General features: G+C 34.6%; 2 protein-coding genes across 2 annotated transcripts in view; both read right to left on the reverse strand.

Annotated features, from left to right (window-relative positions):
• The window catches only part of c4 (complement component 4), a 360913-nt gene that overhangs the window by 157969 nt on the left and 185335 nt on the right, over positions 1-17609 (reverse strand). The gene's annotated exons all lie outside the window — the stretch shown is intronic.
• Positions 1-17609, reverse strand: part of frem2b (FRAS1 related extracellular matrix 2b) — a 93116-nt gene that overhangs the window by 9791 nt on the left and 65716 nt on the right. Inside the window, exons 7-15 of the mRNA XM_051129639.1 lie at positions 6152-6301; positions 4206-4415; positions 3913-4110; positions 3624-3788; positions 3014-3196; positions 2055-2185; positions 1761-1916; positions 1288-1591; positions 190-321 (exon numbers count right to left, since the gene is read on the reverse strand). Of these exons, the coding sequence (XP_050985596.1) occupies positions 190-321; positions 1288-1591; positions 1761-1916; positions 2055-2185; positions 3014-3196; positions 3624-3788; positions 3913-4110; positions 4206-4415; positions 6152-6301 (1629 nt within the window). The remainder of the gene's footprint in view (positions 1-189; positions 322-1287; positions 1592-1760; positions 1917-2054; positions 2186-3013; positions 3197-3623; positions 3789-3912; positions 4111-4205; positions 4416-6151; positions 6302-17609) is intronic.

A 17609-nucleotide genomic window follows, 5' to 3' on the forward strand; every position in this document is an offset into this window, starting at 1 on the left:
CATGGAACCTTTCAAATGCAGAAAAGGTTCTAAAAAAATGTTTCTTTTAATAACTGTTTACTGAAAGGTTCTTTGGGGAACCAAAGACAATGCAAAAACACCCCTTTAGAGTCTTTATTTTTAAGAGTGTATTATTTTATAATTAATCTGCCTGTTACTATGGTAAAATTGGTGTGCAGGTGCACTGACCGTCAATATGGGGCATGGTAACAGTCAGTTTAATGAGGTTTGGGTGGTCTGGATCTTCTGCTCCAGTGTAGCGCAGCCTGGCAGAGAAAGGCTCAGCTCCAACTGTGCCAATAACCCGAGGCTGGCACATACCTGATGACAAAAGGAAAAAAAATTAAACAGCAGCAGTTTAAAGGAGCCGTATCAATAGGAAAAGCACTCTTAAATTAACATGAAACAATGTTTACAACTCAATTTCTGAGTGAAAGAGTAAATTCCATTAGAAAAACTGAAAAAGACAAGTCTTAAAGGGACAGTTCACGCAAAAATGAAAATTATGTCATTACACGCCCTGTTGTCCTTGCAAACCATAAGACCATCGTTCATCTTCAGAACACAAATTAAGATATTTCTGATGCAATCCGAAAGCTTTCTGACCCTGCATAGACAGCAATGGATCTGACACGTTGAAGGCCCAGAAAGGTAGTACAGACATTGTTAAAATAGTCCATGTGACATCAGAAAACAAAAATAATGAATTTATTAAACAATTTCTGCGTCAATTTCAAATGCTTCATGGTACCACCGTGAATAGTGTGTAAAACTGACACGGAAGAGAAGAAATTTGAATTAACCACCGATGTCACATGGACTATTTTAACAATGTCCTTACTAACTTTCTGGGCCTTGAACGTGTCAGTTGCATTGCTGTTTATGCTGGGTCAAAAAGCTCTAGGATTTCATCAAAAATATCTTAATTTGTGTTCCGAAGATGAACTAAGGTCTTACAGGTTTGGAAAGACAAGAAGGAATTAATTTTTTAGGAATTTTTATTTTTGGGTGAGCTATTCCTTTAATTCTATCCACTGGGAACTGAGTGGATCAGATTATTTAGTGTGAATTACACAGTAAAAGTTATGGGTTTGGTACAAGAAAACTTGACTGGAAAACTTTCAGATATTATCACACACATTAATGTCAAAAAAGTGGTTGTAAAAATGATAGAAGTCCTGAAAAACAGCACAGCAAAAAGAAAACGTAGATTTTTATCAGGATCAAATTTATGCACCTAGAAAAAGTCTAATATTGGTGTTTATTCTGAAAATGCACTAAACTCACCGTCTTCCTGGCTGATGGAGACTATGGGGCTGGTGAGCTCCAGGCCTTCATCTCCATTAGAGTTGACAGCCCGGGCTGCACACTGCACACGTGAGCCTGCCTGGAAATACACTGAGTCTAATGTGATCGTTTTGGAGGAGGTGAAGAAGGTGTCAAAATCCAGTTCCTTCATGGGGCTGGTCACGCCGTCAGGTCCTGTCGGGGCACTGACAAGCCAGCGGTACCGTGTCAGGGTGTTATTGATGTGCTCAGCAACACAGATGGAGCCCGTCCGGTCAAAGTCAGGATACTTGGGGTTGCATGACTAAAATAAATATTTAAATAAATGCATAACAAATAAATACAAATCAGTTTAATTATTTTTTTGTAAATACATTTCAATCTGAACTATAATGTTTTATTTTTGTTAGGCAAGTTCATTTACTGTATCCAAATGCACTGTTTTTCTCTCATTGTTTCTCTAATGAACCTACTGTGACACAGACTACAGGATATCCTGCGACTGGCTGAGTATCTCTAGTGCTGCTTGTATCGTCGTACTGCAACAGAGACATCACTACTGGCACAGCGGGGAAGGTCACATCAGCCATACTGTTCGTCTCTTCAATATAGATGATGGCTTTGGTCACCTGAAGGTTTGGAAAAGAAGCTATAATGAACACAGTGTGAATCTTTCATTGTTAATCTAATAAAAACGGGTATAATGCTACTCATTTAACAAAGCCAGATTATACAGTCATATATTTTTCCCTCCTATTTTGGAGTACCTGAATCTCCGCTACCATGTTCTCATCAGGTTTAAGGTGGACAGTGAAGGCCTCTCTCATCTCTCGCACACCATCATAAAGAATTTCCACCTCCACAATGTGCTCAGTCTCTCCTTCTTTAAACTCCACATCTGCAGTTGGGAAATTGTCAGTTTCATGTTTGATTTTGATCATGTTTGTATAGTACATGTACAGTACAATGCCTTTTTTAAAGCATGACAAATAAGCAGCGAGAGACAACATATTTGTAAAAGTCAACCTTACAAAAAAATGTCCATCTCATGATTCACTCCCGAATTAAAAAGAAAGAAAAAAAGGTATTTTTCTTTTTAAAAATGAAAATGTTGCATTGTGACATTATTACTTTATGTCTTCAAATATTTAACTTTTTGTAGTTTTGTAATTACAGTTATTCTTAGTGATGATTCTTATTAATTCTCATTATTGAAATGCATTCATTTTTAACAGCACTACAGTAAAAAAACTGCATGTTTAAAGCAGCATACATTAGGCAAATAACAATTATATAATTATACATGCATGTATTTATTTAAACATGCATAAAGTAAATGGAAAACTATTCATAGTAGCATTTGTTATATTTAAATTTGCATAAATATAACAAATACTATTATGATATATAATACTTAAAACATTTTTACAGTAATGAAATTTCTATCTATCTATCTTATTCTTTTGTATATATTCTTGTCTAACTTCTTACTTTATATCATATAGTATGAAAATAATGCAAAAAAGTCCAAATTTAAAATTAAAATAAATCAAATCAAATCAAAAATCATCCTAAAAAAGCTTATTTTTCTTTGAGGAACAGATTTAGATTTTTTTTTTTAAATAATGGGGTAAAATATGATCTGGGCATGTCCTTTGGAGGTTTTGTGAGATTCCCCAGCGACCTGTCTTTCAAAACCTTGCTATGATGTTGTGTTTGAACCCACCTTCAGAGATGGGATGATAATCTTCTCCAGAGGAAGCCGAGCCATCCTTTGTGTGGACCCGAACCACAGACACTTTGGATGTGTCTCCTGTCCTCTGGACCGGGATCTTCACCACTGAGATTTGCCCTGACTCACTGGGTTCACTGACACTGAATTTGGTTGCTCCAAACCTGATAATGGCCTCTGGGGAAGAAAGATCGTGGGAAAGGAGAGATATATGTCAGCACTGAAATATCACTTCAGTCAGGTCTGATATCAACCAATCACCTTAGACTGATGATTAAAGATTGCATCAAAATGAGGGTTTTGTAACTTCTAGTCCCAGGACTTTAAGCTATATATAGAGTTGACCTAATACATTTATCCTGACCTTAGTCATCTAGCAGATATTTGCATTTAAAATGTTATTTAAACCATTCATTGTGAAATAATGTATACTATTTTGTAAGTTTTCCTCTTTAGAATAAAAAACTCACTGCCTTACAGTTCATTTTCTGCTATTAGGCCAATTAAACAGATGTACTTTCTAGGACTATGACAGATAACAGCAATTGCAAGTGGAACACAAGCAGGCACAGAAATGTGAGAAAGTGGGAGATAAAAGTCTTACTGTCAGCGTCATCCTTTATCTTGATGAGTGTCTCATTCTGAGCCCCTATGGAGGCTCCAAATGGAGATTCGCTCTTGGGGCTTCCCAGCACCAATCTCAGCTCCTCGTCTTCCTCGTGTTCGGTGTCATCCACAAGGATGAGGACACAAGGCTTCTCCACCTCTCCTATGCAAGCAATCAATATAGAGTTGTTGTTTAGTATGCATAAAAATGGTAAACACTTCAAAGAATTGCTTCTATTGTAGCTTAAACAGACAAACAGTCTTAATAATAACTCCAAGAATAATACCTGGTAAAAAGACGATGGTGGAGGCATCTGTGTTTGGCCTCTCGTTGAAGTCCATCATGACTTGGGCCGAACCTTGACGGCTGTAGCACCGCACGCTGGACTTGTAGCTCAAATCTCCACTCCGGTAAACAATTGCAGATATCTGTTTATCATTCTCATTACCCGTGTACGCAGGATCTCGGAATTGCACCTTGGGCACTAAAAAAAACAAAAGTGTTATATTCAAACCCAAATTTTAAGATAATAGGAATTAAACTGTATACTATTTTTAGGTTTAGCGTAAGATCACTCACAATCTGAGATGGAGTCGTTGATGTAGATCGTAGCCTTTCCCGGTTCTCCCAATATGCCGTTCATGGGCATGCGGAGAACCAGCTCAAACTTCTCCGGCCCCTCCAGCACCGGCTGTCCCAGGTCATCCAGGATTGTAACCTTGAATGTCTGCATGTTGACACCCGGGGAAAAGTCTAGGTTCTTACTAATCCCAACGTAGTCCATGCCAGCTGTGTTAAAGGTTTACAGAGTGTTAGTAAGTCAGTGGAGAAAGAATTCTAGAAATATATCAATGGCACAAAAATAAATTCTTCTCATGAGTAAATTAACAGTGAGAAAATAAATGTTACTGCTATGTACCCGGTCCTTAAATACATTGTCCTTTGTAGCAGAATGCCATAATGTATTATTGAAATAATAATGCAAATTGAATAATTAAAGTGTATTTTGTCCATCCATTTTTGCTGATTTTTTCATGTTTTAATTAGGGTTGTCAAATTGAGTAATCACAGCTAACTGCATAAAAAATAAAAGTTTGTGTTCAGATAATGTATGTGTGTGTACTGTGTATATTTATATGTATTTATAAATAGACACACATGCATGTATATACAGTATTTAAGAAATAATAGATAACTATTATTTTGGATGTGATTAATCACAATTAATCGATTTGACAGCCCTAGTTTTAATCAAATTTAATTTGATTTAATTTAAATGAAAAGTTGATTTATGTGTGTTTTTAAATACACACACATACATGCACATACAGTATTTAAGAACTAAGAGATCATTATTGTTTTGGGGGCGATTAATCATGATTAATCGATTTGACAGCCCTAGTTTTAATCAAATTTAATTTGATTTAATTTTAATCAAAAGTTGATTTACGTGTGTTTTTAAATACACACACACAGTTGTATATACAGTATTTAAGAAATAAGAGATAACTATTGTTTTGGATGCGATTTATAACGATTAATCGATTTGACAGTCCTAGTTTTAATCAAATTTAATTTGACTTCATTTAATCAAAAGTTGATTTATGTGTGTTTTTAAATACACACACATACATGTATATACTGTATTAAAGAAATATTTACACACACACACACACACACACACACACATATAAATGATTTATGTTATATATAAATATATATTACATATATACCTAATGTATATATATATACATATATATGTGTGTGTGTGTGTGTGTGTGTGTGTGTATATTTATATATAAATATACATAGTACACACAAATATATCATGTAAACATACTTTTATTTTGGATCCAATTGATCACGGTTAATTGCGATTAATCAATTTGACAGCTGTAGTTTTAATCTAATTTGATTCAATTTTAATCAAATTTGTTTTAACTCTCACAAAAAGTGTTCATTTATTTATTTTTTACTGAATAAATTGAAATGATTTTCCACTAGGTATTTTTGCAATGTGTGCCATTGTTTAAATGAGCTGCCACTTGGTTACATGCTGGCCTATTATTGTGGTGACATTGATTTCAGATTCACTGACTCGTTGAATAAAATGAACTGTGGTTGAACAAGTCTGAACTGTTCTTGGCCAGAATGAGCTACAATGTGAACCGGACAGTCGATAGACTGACTCTACTAGTAAACAGTGTCAAGACAGCCCATAAATAGAGGCTTTCAACAATCTGGACAGTGTTCAAAAGACTGTACATGTGGATGTTTGTACAACATATATTTCTAGATCATTTTAGATAGAGGTGCTGAAGACCTAGCTGTGTTTACATCAAGTCTTAGGATGGGCTTTTGTCGTCTGGTGCTGTCTATTGTTGAAGCCTGAGGGGCCTGTAGCAACATATTATTGTCTCATGGTGTAGATTTCTCGAAATACGAGCTAGACAATCTACTGGATCAACTGAACATGTTTACAGTAATTATATATAAAAGCGTCTACATATCTGTCTGATACATACCTTCGGCTGAAACAGGCTCAGTTTTTCGAGACCGTACTGTGACTGTTCCGGTTTTGGAAAGATCACTTCCAGTTCTCCAAACCCGGACTTCAACATAGCCATCACTCTCATCCACATGGTACTCAGTTTCTCCGAAGTAAAACACTGGCGCTGTTGGACAATAAAGAGAGATGTTTTATTGAGGGAACAATCTACAAGATGTAAGGTTGAGTACTAAATGATTAGAAACGCCATAACCAGGGTAAAGGTAACTAAAAAAAGGCATTAAAAATGCTGTTACTTCAAATAAACGTTAAAACAAAAAATAATTAAATAAAAAAATAAAATATTATTATATTTTAAAAATAAATAATAAATGTTTGAGCTAGTTTAATCCCAAAAAAGCCATAAAAATGCTGATACTTGAAATAAATGGTAACAAAAAATAAATAAAATACTAATAATTTGAGTTAGCTGAACCACAAACAAGCCATAAAATGCTGTTACTCGAAATAAACGTTAACAAAAAATATATAAATGAATAAATAATAATAATAATAATTTGTGTTAGCTGAACCACAAAATGCCATAAAAATGCTATTACTTGACATAAATGTTAACAAAATAATAATAATAATAATTACAATAACAATTTGAGATAGCTGAACAACAAAAAAGCCATAAAAATGCTTTTACTTGATATAAACGTTAACAAAATAATAATAATAATAATAATAATAATTACAATAATAATTTGAGTTAGCTGAACAACAAAAAAGCCATAAAAATGCTGTTACTTAAAATAAATGTTAACAAAAAATACAAATAATTTTTCAAAAAGCCATAAAAATTGTTACTTGAAATAAATGTTATCAAAATAATAATATTTTAAACATTATCAAAATAATAATAATAATAATAATTTGTTGACTGAACCACAAAAAAGCCATAAAAATGTTGTTACTTGAAAAAAAGTTATCAAAATAATAATAATATTATAAACATTATCAAAATAATAACCAAATAAATAAATAAAATAATAATAATAATTTGTGTTAGCTGAACCACAAAAAAGCCATAAAAATTGTTACTTAAAATAAACATTATCAAAATAATAATAATATTATAAACTTTACCAAAATAATAATAAATAATTTGTGTTAGCTGAACCACCAAAAATCCATAAAATGCTGTTACTTGAAATAAATGTTAACAAAATAATAATAATAATAGTAATAATAATCAATAATAATAATTTGAGTTAACTGAACCACAAAAAAGTTAAATAAACTTCAAATAAACGTTAACTAAACAAAAAATAATAATTTGAGCTAGTTACCAAATGCTACATTAGTACATGAAAAACTGAAATAAAAATGTTTAAAAACTATATAGAAATATATATTTAAAAAAATCGATTAAACTTACAAAAACACACAGAAGTCATACAAGTTTGTAAACGAAACGAGGTTTAATAACAGATGACAGAATTTTCATTTTTGGGTGAACTATCCCTTTAAGACAGACGTTTTTCAAAATGTGTCCCACAAAAGAAATAAAGTCATACACGTTTGGAATGAATAAGTAAATGTTTTTAATTTCAGAATTTTCATTTTTGGGTGAACTATCTCTTTAAGAGTGAGGAGCTGTCTGAGGTGGCTTTAACAGAAGGTACGGGGGATGTGGAGATAGACGGGCTAGCGTGGACCTGTCTGCCTGCAATTAACACTTTACCCGACTTAGAATCCACTGACAAATCCTTGTTCGTAGCTCGCTAACACCCTATCTGCAGCTGAAAGGTCTATGTCACACTCAGCTTCCAAATGTGTTTTCTTGGAAGACACCGTGTCATGTACTGAATCAGACTGAGGATAAGACACTGAGGGTGTTGAGGGACTTTAAGCTGCTATACGTCCACAGTAGGAAGCGCATCTAAGCCTCAAGAAAACACACAATACGTGTGACGAGACTCTTTTCCTCTCGTTTTATTCTTGTGTGGCATAGAGGCCTCACAGGCGACGTGATACAAAAACAGCGAGTTCATTTTTACCCCTAAACCAACAATGAACTGTTGACGCATTAGGATGGAATGCACTGAGACGAGGTCACGCAAGGTGTTTGCTGATGGGTTTGTTATCATTGCACTTTTTTCCATTTAAAAACTTAAAAAAACCACTTCAGCTTTTGTTAGGCCCCATTATTCAATGGTTTTACCTGCCACTAAAGAAATTCAAGCTTCAACTCACATTATGAACCCAGCAACCATGAAAAGTGAAACAGAAAAATACTGATGGGTACAAAGAAAAGTGTTTGAGTGACAGAAAGAGAGCACCGAAAAATGAAAATTCTGACAAATATCTCATGCCACATTTTGGCAGGTTTGATGTCTGAAGGCATGTCTTGTGACTGATCAGTATATGAAACGTTTGATTGTGTAGAACTGAATGCAAGCATGAATGAACAGAGCAGCTCAGACATTCTTAAATAAATAAATAAATAAATAAGACACAGGTTTGTTACAATACGATGGCAAGCAAGTATAACAAAATCTCATTTTAGGTTTAAAACAAATCCTGAAAAATGAATACATCCATTTTATAACCAAACAGTTTGTAATGTCACAGTACAAAATAAAATAAAATAAAATAAAATAAAATAAAATGTACACCATTGGTCAAAAGATTGGGCTCAGTAAGATAATTTAATAATGAATAAAGTAATAATTATTAAATATTGTATTAATTATTTTAAAGAAAATTAATGCTTTTATTCAGCAGGAATGCATTAAAATAATCAAAGGTGACAGTAAAATCATTTATATGGTAACAAAAGATTTCTATTAAATGCTGTTTTTGCCCTAAAAAAGGGGAAATGTTTATTTGTTTGTTTTCAGCTTTGTCAACACAATAAAATCAAATTATAAAATAAAATAACAAATGAAATAAAATATAAAAGAAAAGAAAATATAAAATAATATAAAAAATAAATTGAAATAAAATAAAAAAAATTAAATATAAAATAAAATTGAATTAAATTACAAATAAAAATAAAACAAAATATATAATTTAAATAAATTTAAATAAAAAATGAAATGAAATTTAAAATAAAATAAAAATAGTAAATAAGTAAAATAAATGGTAAAAAAAAATAAGATTAAAATATATAATAAAATTAAAATTAAAATATAAAATAAAATAAAATAAAATAAAATACATAAAATAAAAAATTAAATAAAACAAAAAATAATGTACACCACTGGTCAAAAGTTTGGGCTCACTAAGATTTTCTAATACTTATTAAATATTTTATTAATTACTTTTTAAGAAAATTAATGATTTTATTCAGCAGGAATGCATTAAACTAATGTGACAGTAAAATCATATATATTGTAACAAAAGAACCCTAAAAAAAGGGAAAAATGTTTAAATGATTAAATATTAAGCAATACAACTGTTTACAATACAACATAATAAAATTAATTAAAATAAAATTAAATATAATATAAAAATAGATTAAAAATAAAATAAATTAAAATGAAATGAAATGAAATGAAAGAAAAATGATAAATAAAATAAAATAAAATAAAATAATGTACACCACTGGTCAAAAGCTTGGGCTCAGTAAGATTTTCTAATAATTATTAAATATTTTATTTAAATTAATTTTTATTTTATTTTACATTTTTTTTAAAGAAAACAAATGCTTTTATTCAATAAACGCTGTTCTTCTAAACTTTCAAAGAACCCTAAAAAAATTATGTTTAAATGTTTAAATATTAAGCAATACATCTTAATATTTTTCAGCTTTGCCAATACAGGAATAAATTCCATCCTCAAATATAGTAAAACAGAAACATTTTAAATTGTAATAATATTACACAACATTACTATTTTTACTGTTTTTTTTTTTTTTTTTTAAAGTCAAATAAATGCAACCTTAGACACCATAAAAGACTTCCTTTAGAAGCATTTTTTTTTTTTAAATTTCCAACCCCAAACTTGTGAACGGCAGTGCAAGTGGTGCATTTCTATTCCAAACTTGCCGTCCCATTGCAGCTAATTACTATTGCCTAAGTAAGAGCGATAGTAATTATATCATGCTTTATATTTCCTGTTTAATGTGCTGAAACTACTAAACTACCAACTTTCATTAAAGATCAAAGGCTAAACATAAGAAACTCACAGAAGGGCCGACATGTTTTACCTGCAATAAAACGCACGTTACGTTCGTGTGAAGTTGTGCTAAAGCTCTCGGGGGGCAAATATATCTTTAGGCACTGCCTAGAGGTTTGAATCCAAGGGCGAAAATAAGACTAAATTGTTCATGTGGTGAAAATCCCATTATAAAGCGCACACTTCAGAAAAACAGAGAGGCAGTTATCTCTGGCTTTATCTAGGTCTCGAAGACACATTAAATATAATTGCATGATGTGCCTTGGCACTGCCAGCGCTCGTCTCTGCAGAGACATAAAGTACTGTGGGCGATCGCTAGGTGATATGAAATGAGTGCTTTGGTTTGGCTTGTTGTGTGGGTGCGCTTTGGTGTGTGTCTCGCTGCTCCCGCAATCAGATAAGGTTCATTTGTAAAAGGGACAAACAGTCAGCTTCAAAGCACCACAGTCCATTAACTGAAAAGCAAACCATTGGCTCCTACACGACCCAAACCCAAACTCAGGCGCTTCACTGAGTGGATTAGGTTACCCGTGTGGCAGGCTGCCATGCTGCTAGTGGGCTAAATTTGAACTACTGAGGGTTTTCTTTCCTTTAAAGGCACTGCAGACCGGGACGCTAATGCATTATCTTTCTAAAACTTGAATGATCTGGCTTGAACACCATAGTACGCTCTGACACTTACTCTTAACTCGTATTTTACTTCACTGCACGTTTGACCACTTTGGTCAAAAGCTGCTCTTCAAAGAAACTCCAGCCAGCAAACCTTTCACAAGGACAAACCCAGGAGACGTTAATGCACAGCTTCCTCTCACCTCATTTCAACTCACTGTAATTAAACCTCCCGGTGGAAAGCGCCAAAGTAAATGTAATCAAAAGACAGCAAAATGTAATCAAAGATGAGTACGATTTCTGAACCGTGAAATATTTCTTATTTCCAAATGATTGTTTAGCGTATATCCTCACACAGAAAAAAATGTCAATAATAATAAATATGTGACCCTGGACCACAAAACTAGTCTTAAGTAGCACGGGTATATTTGTAGCAATAGCCAACAATACATTGTATGGGTCAAAATGATCGATTTTTCTTTTATGCCAAAAATCATCAGGATATTAAGTAAAGATCATGTTCCATGAAGATATTTTGTATATTTCCTACCGTAAATATATCAAAACTTAATTTTTGATTAGTAATATACATTGCTAAGAACTTCATTTTGACCAATTTCAAGACAGTTATCTTAATATTTAGATTTTTTTTTTTTGCACCCTCAGATTCTGTAACAAACCATGCATCAATGGAAAGCTTACTTATTTAGCTTTCAGATGATGTATAAATCTCAGTTTCAAAAAACTGACCCTTATGACTGGTTTTGTGGCCCAGGGTCACATATAACAATAAATATAGCTACAAGCAGCTATTATTCAAGCGTTCAAGCACTTAAGGCATTTAAGCATATATGGAAAAAGACATTACATTTTATTTAGCACAGCCGTACCTGCCTAAATCAATTATTAAAAAAGCATTTTTGGCAAATCCAGGTAATTTACCATAGAATAGGGTGACCAGACGTGCCACTTCCTGTGGACACGATCAGCACAGAGTTTCAGATCGGACCACAGCTGGCACCATAACAGTCATAAATGGTAAAAAAAACCCATCATATTTCTATGGTAGGGTGACCAGACATGCCACTTCTCGGGGACACAGGATTTCTAAATTGCCTAAAATAACCAGTTGTTTGCTGTTTAACGTTTACGACTGGTATGGCGCCAACTGTGGTCCGATCCTCTTAAAACTTTGCATGTTTGTTTAGAATCACCTACCACGTGTGCTCAGCAGGTTACGTGAAGTTTTGAGTTTTTCTTTAGGGTTTATAGGATTTGGGGTAAATTTGGACAGGCCCCTTTTCTAAACGACCCAAAGGGTAAATTTCAACATTTTTTGACAATTATTGGCCTAGAGAGTCCAGAGAATTGTACTTTAGTGTTTTTTTTTTCAAATTGGAGTAAAAACCCTAGGACTAGTTCGCAAAAAGTTCGCAAAAGTCGTTTTTTTACATCTTCTCAATCATTTAACAAATGATTTGATTGACAGCAGTGGTTCCAGAGGTAAAGTTGTTCATAATGAGGAGGTCTATTGTATGATACAAATATTGTGCATATGTGTGAAAAACTGCGCGAGAAAAAAGCAGGAGTCGAACAGGCCCACTGAGTTTCCTTCCGTTCGGCCTCCGTTGACCTTGTCTAACAGGTGTTCAAAATTCGTCGCCCAATAATGGCCATGTTTTCTGAGATTCGCAAATGTTTTTATAGACACTTTGGCACTTTGGACCAAGACCGTGCACACTAATTTTCATGTTGATAGGACAAATAGTTGCATAGTTACAGCCATTTTTTGGGTTTTTTTCCCTCTTACGCCCCATTCACAAGGGTGCGTCAGCATTAAAGGGGTCATCGAATGCCCATTTTCCACAAGTTGATATGATTCTTTAAGGTCTTAAAAAAAGTTTATAATATACTTTGGTTAAAAATTTTCAATGGTTGTGTAAAACAACACCCTTTTTACCTTGTCAAAATGAGCTCTGCAAAAATCATCTCGTTCTAAGGGGTTGTTCCTTTAAATGCAAATGAGCTCGGCTCGTCCCGCCCCCTCTTCTCTCTGTGGACTGATGAGCTGCTCTGAGAGATTGTTTACTTTATCCGCATTTAGCACGTTTAGCCACGAAACTTGCTAACTAGCGCATCATTAGGAAAGGTGAGATTCATAAAAAAAACCCTTATACTCACTTCTGCTGTAGGTGAAGCTGGATCGCGAATGATTTGCGCAAACATAGACGCATTTTATGTAGATCGGGAGGTGCATTCCCTTCACAAACAAACCTAATCTACTGCATCTTCAGCGGCTCAAATGTCGGAGTAAATAATTAAATTAATTACATCCAGCAACACAACACCTCAATCGGAGATATTCTTGTCTAACTTACATGGATTTTTATCATTGTAGGGTAGATTTGTACATACACTGCCAACACACATTAATGTTTAAACCACATATAAAAGTGAAGTTTACATCAGATGACCCCTTTAAGGTTTCTCGTTTACTTTGAATGGGTGATGTTATGCGTTGCCAAACTGTATTGTGTGGATCCGTCACGTCACGCCACTGGCATTGCTCGCGGCAGAAGTTGAAACTTGAAGAAGTTGAACTTTCAACTTTTCAAGCACCAAAGCAGGTGTTAGCCAATCAGATTGCCTTACGCAAATGCACTAGAGCAGATGTTAGCCAACTGTGTTCATGCAACACCAGAAAAGTTAAGAAATTGGCTGTATGTATATGATGCTCCCCTGAGCATTGAGTTTTAAAATTTAAAAATATAATTATTATAAATTACCTAACATGACATAATATTATATAAAATTATGCATGTGCACACACACAGTGCACAAATGATTTAACCACTTGGCGTTTGTCTTGGGAGAGATGCAGAATGCACCCTGGGAGTCTGGTGTGTGGTTCACACATCTACACAGACACGTGCGCTTGAACTTTCCTTAGCATTCCCACAGAGAGACAGCATTTATAAAAAGCAAAGACCTCTGGATGGAAGAAAATGGCAGAGCACATTAACACAGCGCTAAGTGTTTCTCCGCAAGAACACACTGTACGCATTTCCACAGGAGCTGAATTGATTTGCTGTAGTTTTCTTTAAAAAAAAACAGAACAGGCAATTGCAAAAAAGTATCAGGACACGTGTACTTCAACCGCAAAAAAACAAGAAACAAAAACAAACAAAAAAACAGTCGACTCTCCAGGGTGCTTGCTGTGATTGACAATGCTAAATCTGTGATTGCAGGCTAATGCCATGTTACATTGCCATTGCCACTGACTGTTTACAAAGTGACTACATGTACTGTGGAGAAAAAAATGAAAGATTTCAGCCAAAAATCCAAGTTTTTATATGCTCAAAAGAAGAAAAAAGGATGATTGATGAATATGAATCCTGTAGATTTACATTTTAATTACCTGATGAACATTTTTTTAATCATTTAGACACCCTCATGTTGCTCCAAACATGTATGAGTTTCTTTCTTATGTTGAATACAAAGAAGATATTTAAGATCTGATAGAACAGTTGATGATAGCCGTTATATTTTTTCTATACAATGAACGTCAATGGCTACCGTCAAGTGTTTGCATTTATTCTCTTTAAATTTTGCTTTGAAGCATCCCTTAGGTTATTGTTGACAAAATATTTCTTCAATTAATATACTGCCAGGAACCAACAAACGGACGATGAAAGAAACCTGGCCTAACAGGATTTCCTTCAGTCACCAACTTCTCCATAGGACATCTGCCTCGTCTCCTCCGGGCTGACCCAGAATCGGAAGACTGAATCTTAATAATAGGCTCCAGACAGACAACCACCTAAGCTCATTTTGCCCTCTCCGGATCCTTCCTTCCCATCTCTCTCTCCAAGTGGTCCATAATCATAGCTTTATTAGCCCAGCACACATTCACAGCCTGACATCAAGCAGTATATTAGTGAGCCTGATCCTGAGGTACAAGTATCCTCTTGTTTTAGTTACAATAACTCACACGCAGGTCTTCCTCGATGCATGCGAGGGTGATATTTGCCATATCCAGCTGCAATTACCGCAACGTGTGAGAACACGTCCCACCGCACTCATTATCAACACACAGATTTTCGAAATATGGTGCTGCCAGCTGATTCTTGTTACCTGTACAATTAAATATGTTATAAACAAAATATAAGAATAATAAAACCTGAAAAGATTTACATGAGGGAGATATGAGAGGTTTTGGGGTAAAGGCAGAACAATCTATCTGTCTGTCTATCATCTATCTATTGTCTATCTACTGTATCTGCCTGTCTGTCTGTCTATCTTTCTCTGTCTATCTACAGATGGACAGACAGGTAGACAGATAGATAGACAGGCAGATAGACAAACAGACAGACAAAATCTATCTATCTATCTATCTATCTATCTATCTATCTATCTGTCCATCTGCCTGTCTGTCTGTCCGTCTATCCATTTATCTATCTGTCCATCTGCCTGTCTGTCTGTCAGTCAGTCAGTCTATCTCTCTATCTATCTATCTATCTATCTATCTATCTATCTATCTATCTATCTATCTATCTATCTATCTGTCTGTCCATCTGCCTGTCTGTCTGTCCATCTATCTATCTATCTATCTATCTATCTATCTATCTATCTATCTATCTATCTATCTATCTGTCTGTCCCTCCATCTGTCTTTCTGTCTGCCTGTACATCCATCTGTCTATCTATCTGTCTTTCTGTCTCTGTCTATCTATCTATCTATCTATCTATCTATCTATCTATCTATCTATCTATCTATCTATCTATCTATCATCCTGTCATTCTATATATCGTTCTCTCTATAATTCAATCTATCTCTGTCTATCTGTCCCTCTGTCTCTGTCTATCTATCTATCTATCTATCTATCTATCTATCTATCTGTCTTTCTGTCTGCCTGTACGTCCGTCTGTCTATCTATCTGTCTTTCTGTCTCTGTCTGTCCATCCATCTCTAAATCTATCTATCTATCTATCTATCTATCTGTCCCTCTGTCTCTGTCCGTCCGTCTGTCTGTCTATCTGTCTGTCCATCCTGTCGTTCTATCTTTCAATCTATCTATCTGTCTGTCTATCTGTCCCTCTGTCTCTGTCTGTGTCTCTGTCTGTCTATCTATCTATCTGTCACTCTGTCTCTGTCTGTGTCTATCTGTCCGTCCGTACGTACGTCCATCCATCCATCTATCTGTCCCTTTGTTTCTGTCCGTCCGTCCGTCCGTCTATCTATCTGTCTGTCCATCCGTCTGTCTATTTATCTGTCTGTCTATCAGTCCCTCTATCTATCTATCTATCTATCTATCTATCTATCTATCTATCTATCTATCTATCTATCTATCTATCCATTCATTTATCCATCCACCCATCTGTCTGTCTACCTATCCATTCATCCACAAAAATACAATAATACTACTAATAATAACAACTTGCTAATTTACTACAACAAACTATTGTTTAGATGAAAATCTTTAACCCACTGCAGTAAAGTCCAGTCTAAGCAGACTATTTTTACCCGGAGTTGTTGCTGTCTGTGCGTGCTCTGAGTACTCTAAGTAGGTGGCACTGACACGGTGCTGTCTTGTCTAAAAACAGTCGATCAGGTTTCAGGTGTATGCGTCATTTGCAAAAGCGAACCAGCACTGCTGTCAGACAGTAGCTCCAGGCAATGTTTTCTCTCTTTCTCTCCTTTTTTTAACTCCTCCTTGCTCAAATTCTTGACATCAGCCAAGAGTCTGGAATGGAAAACAAGATAACAATGAAGATGCAAACAAAGCCAGTTTCTACACGGCAACCCTGTGTGTTTATACTTGACAAATCACCCGTAAGAAATAGGATCAACCTGCGAACTGATATGTGTTAGAGACTTCCAATTGTCATTTACCTCACCTTGAAAATCAAAAAATGTGCTAAACAAAACATCTTTTGTCCTATTTCAGTGAACTCAAACATTACCAAAGACCTGTGAAACTGAAAATCTGACCTGTCGTACATAAATCTGAATAAATAACAGTTATTACATAACTTATATAAAAAAAGAAGAATATCACAACTAACAGAATACGAGAGTACAACCATCTATCTATCTATCTATCTACAGGTGCATCTCAATAAATTAGAATGTTGTGGAAAAGTTTATTTATTTCAGTAATTCAACTCAAATTGTGAAACTCGTGCATTAAATAAATTCAGTGCACACAGACTGAAGTAGTTTAAGTCTTTGGTTCTTTTAACTGTGATGATTTTGGCTCACATTTAACAAAGACCCACCAACTAGAATACTTCATAAGACCAATAAAAAAAACATTTTTAGTGAACTGTTGGCCTTCTGGAAAGTATGTTCATTTACTGTATATGTACTCAATACTTGGTAGGGGCTCCTTTTGCTTTAATTACTGCCTCAATAGGTAGCAACTTGGGCTATGAGCTTCTCCACCCTTCCTTGGTTTCCAAATGAAATACCTAACTTGCTTGTCCAGGACTGTGGACCACTGGGCAACAGTCAATTTATTCCTCTCCTTAGCCCAGGTAAAACGCCTCTGACATTGTCTGTGGTTCAGGAGTGGCTTAACAAGAAGAATACGACAACTGTAGCTAAATTTCTTGACGCCGTCTGTGTGTGGTGGCCCTTGATGCCTTGACCCCAGCCTCAGTCCATTCCTTGTGAAGTTCACCCAAATTCTTGAATCG

Source organism: Labeo rohita, chromosome 15, assembly GCF_022985175.1.
Source record: "Labeo rohita strain BAU-BD-2019 chromosome 15, IGBB_LRoh.1.0, whole genome shotgun sequence".
Classification (NCBI taxonomy): domain Eukaryota; kingdom Metazoa; phylum Chordata; class Actinopteri; order Cypriniformes; family Cyprinidae; genus Labeo; species Labeo rohita.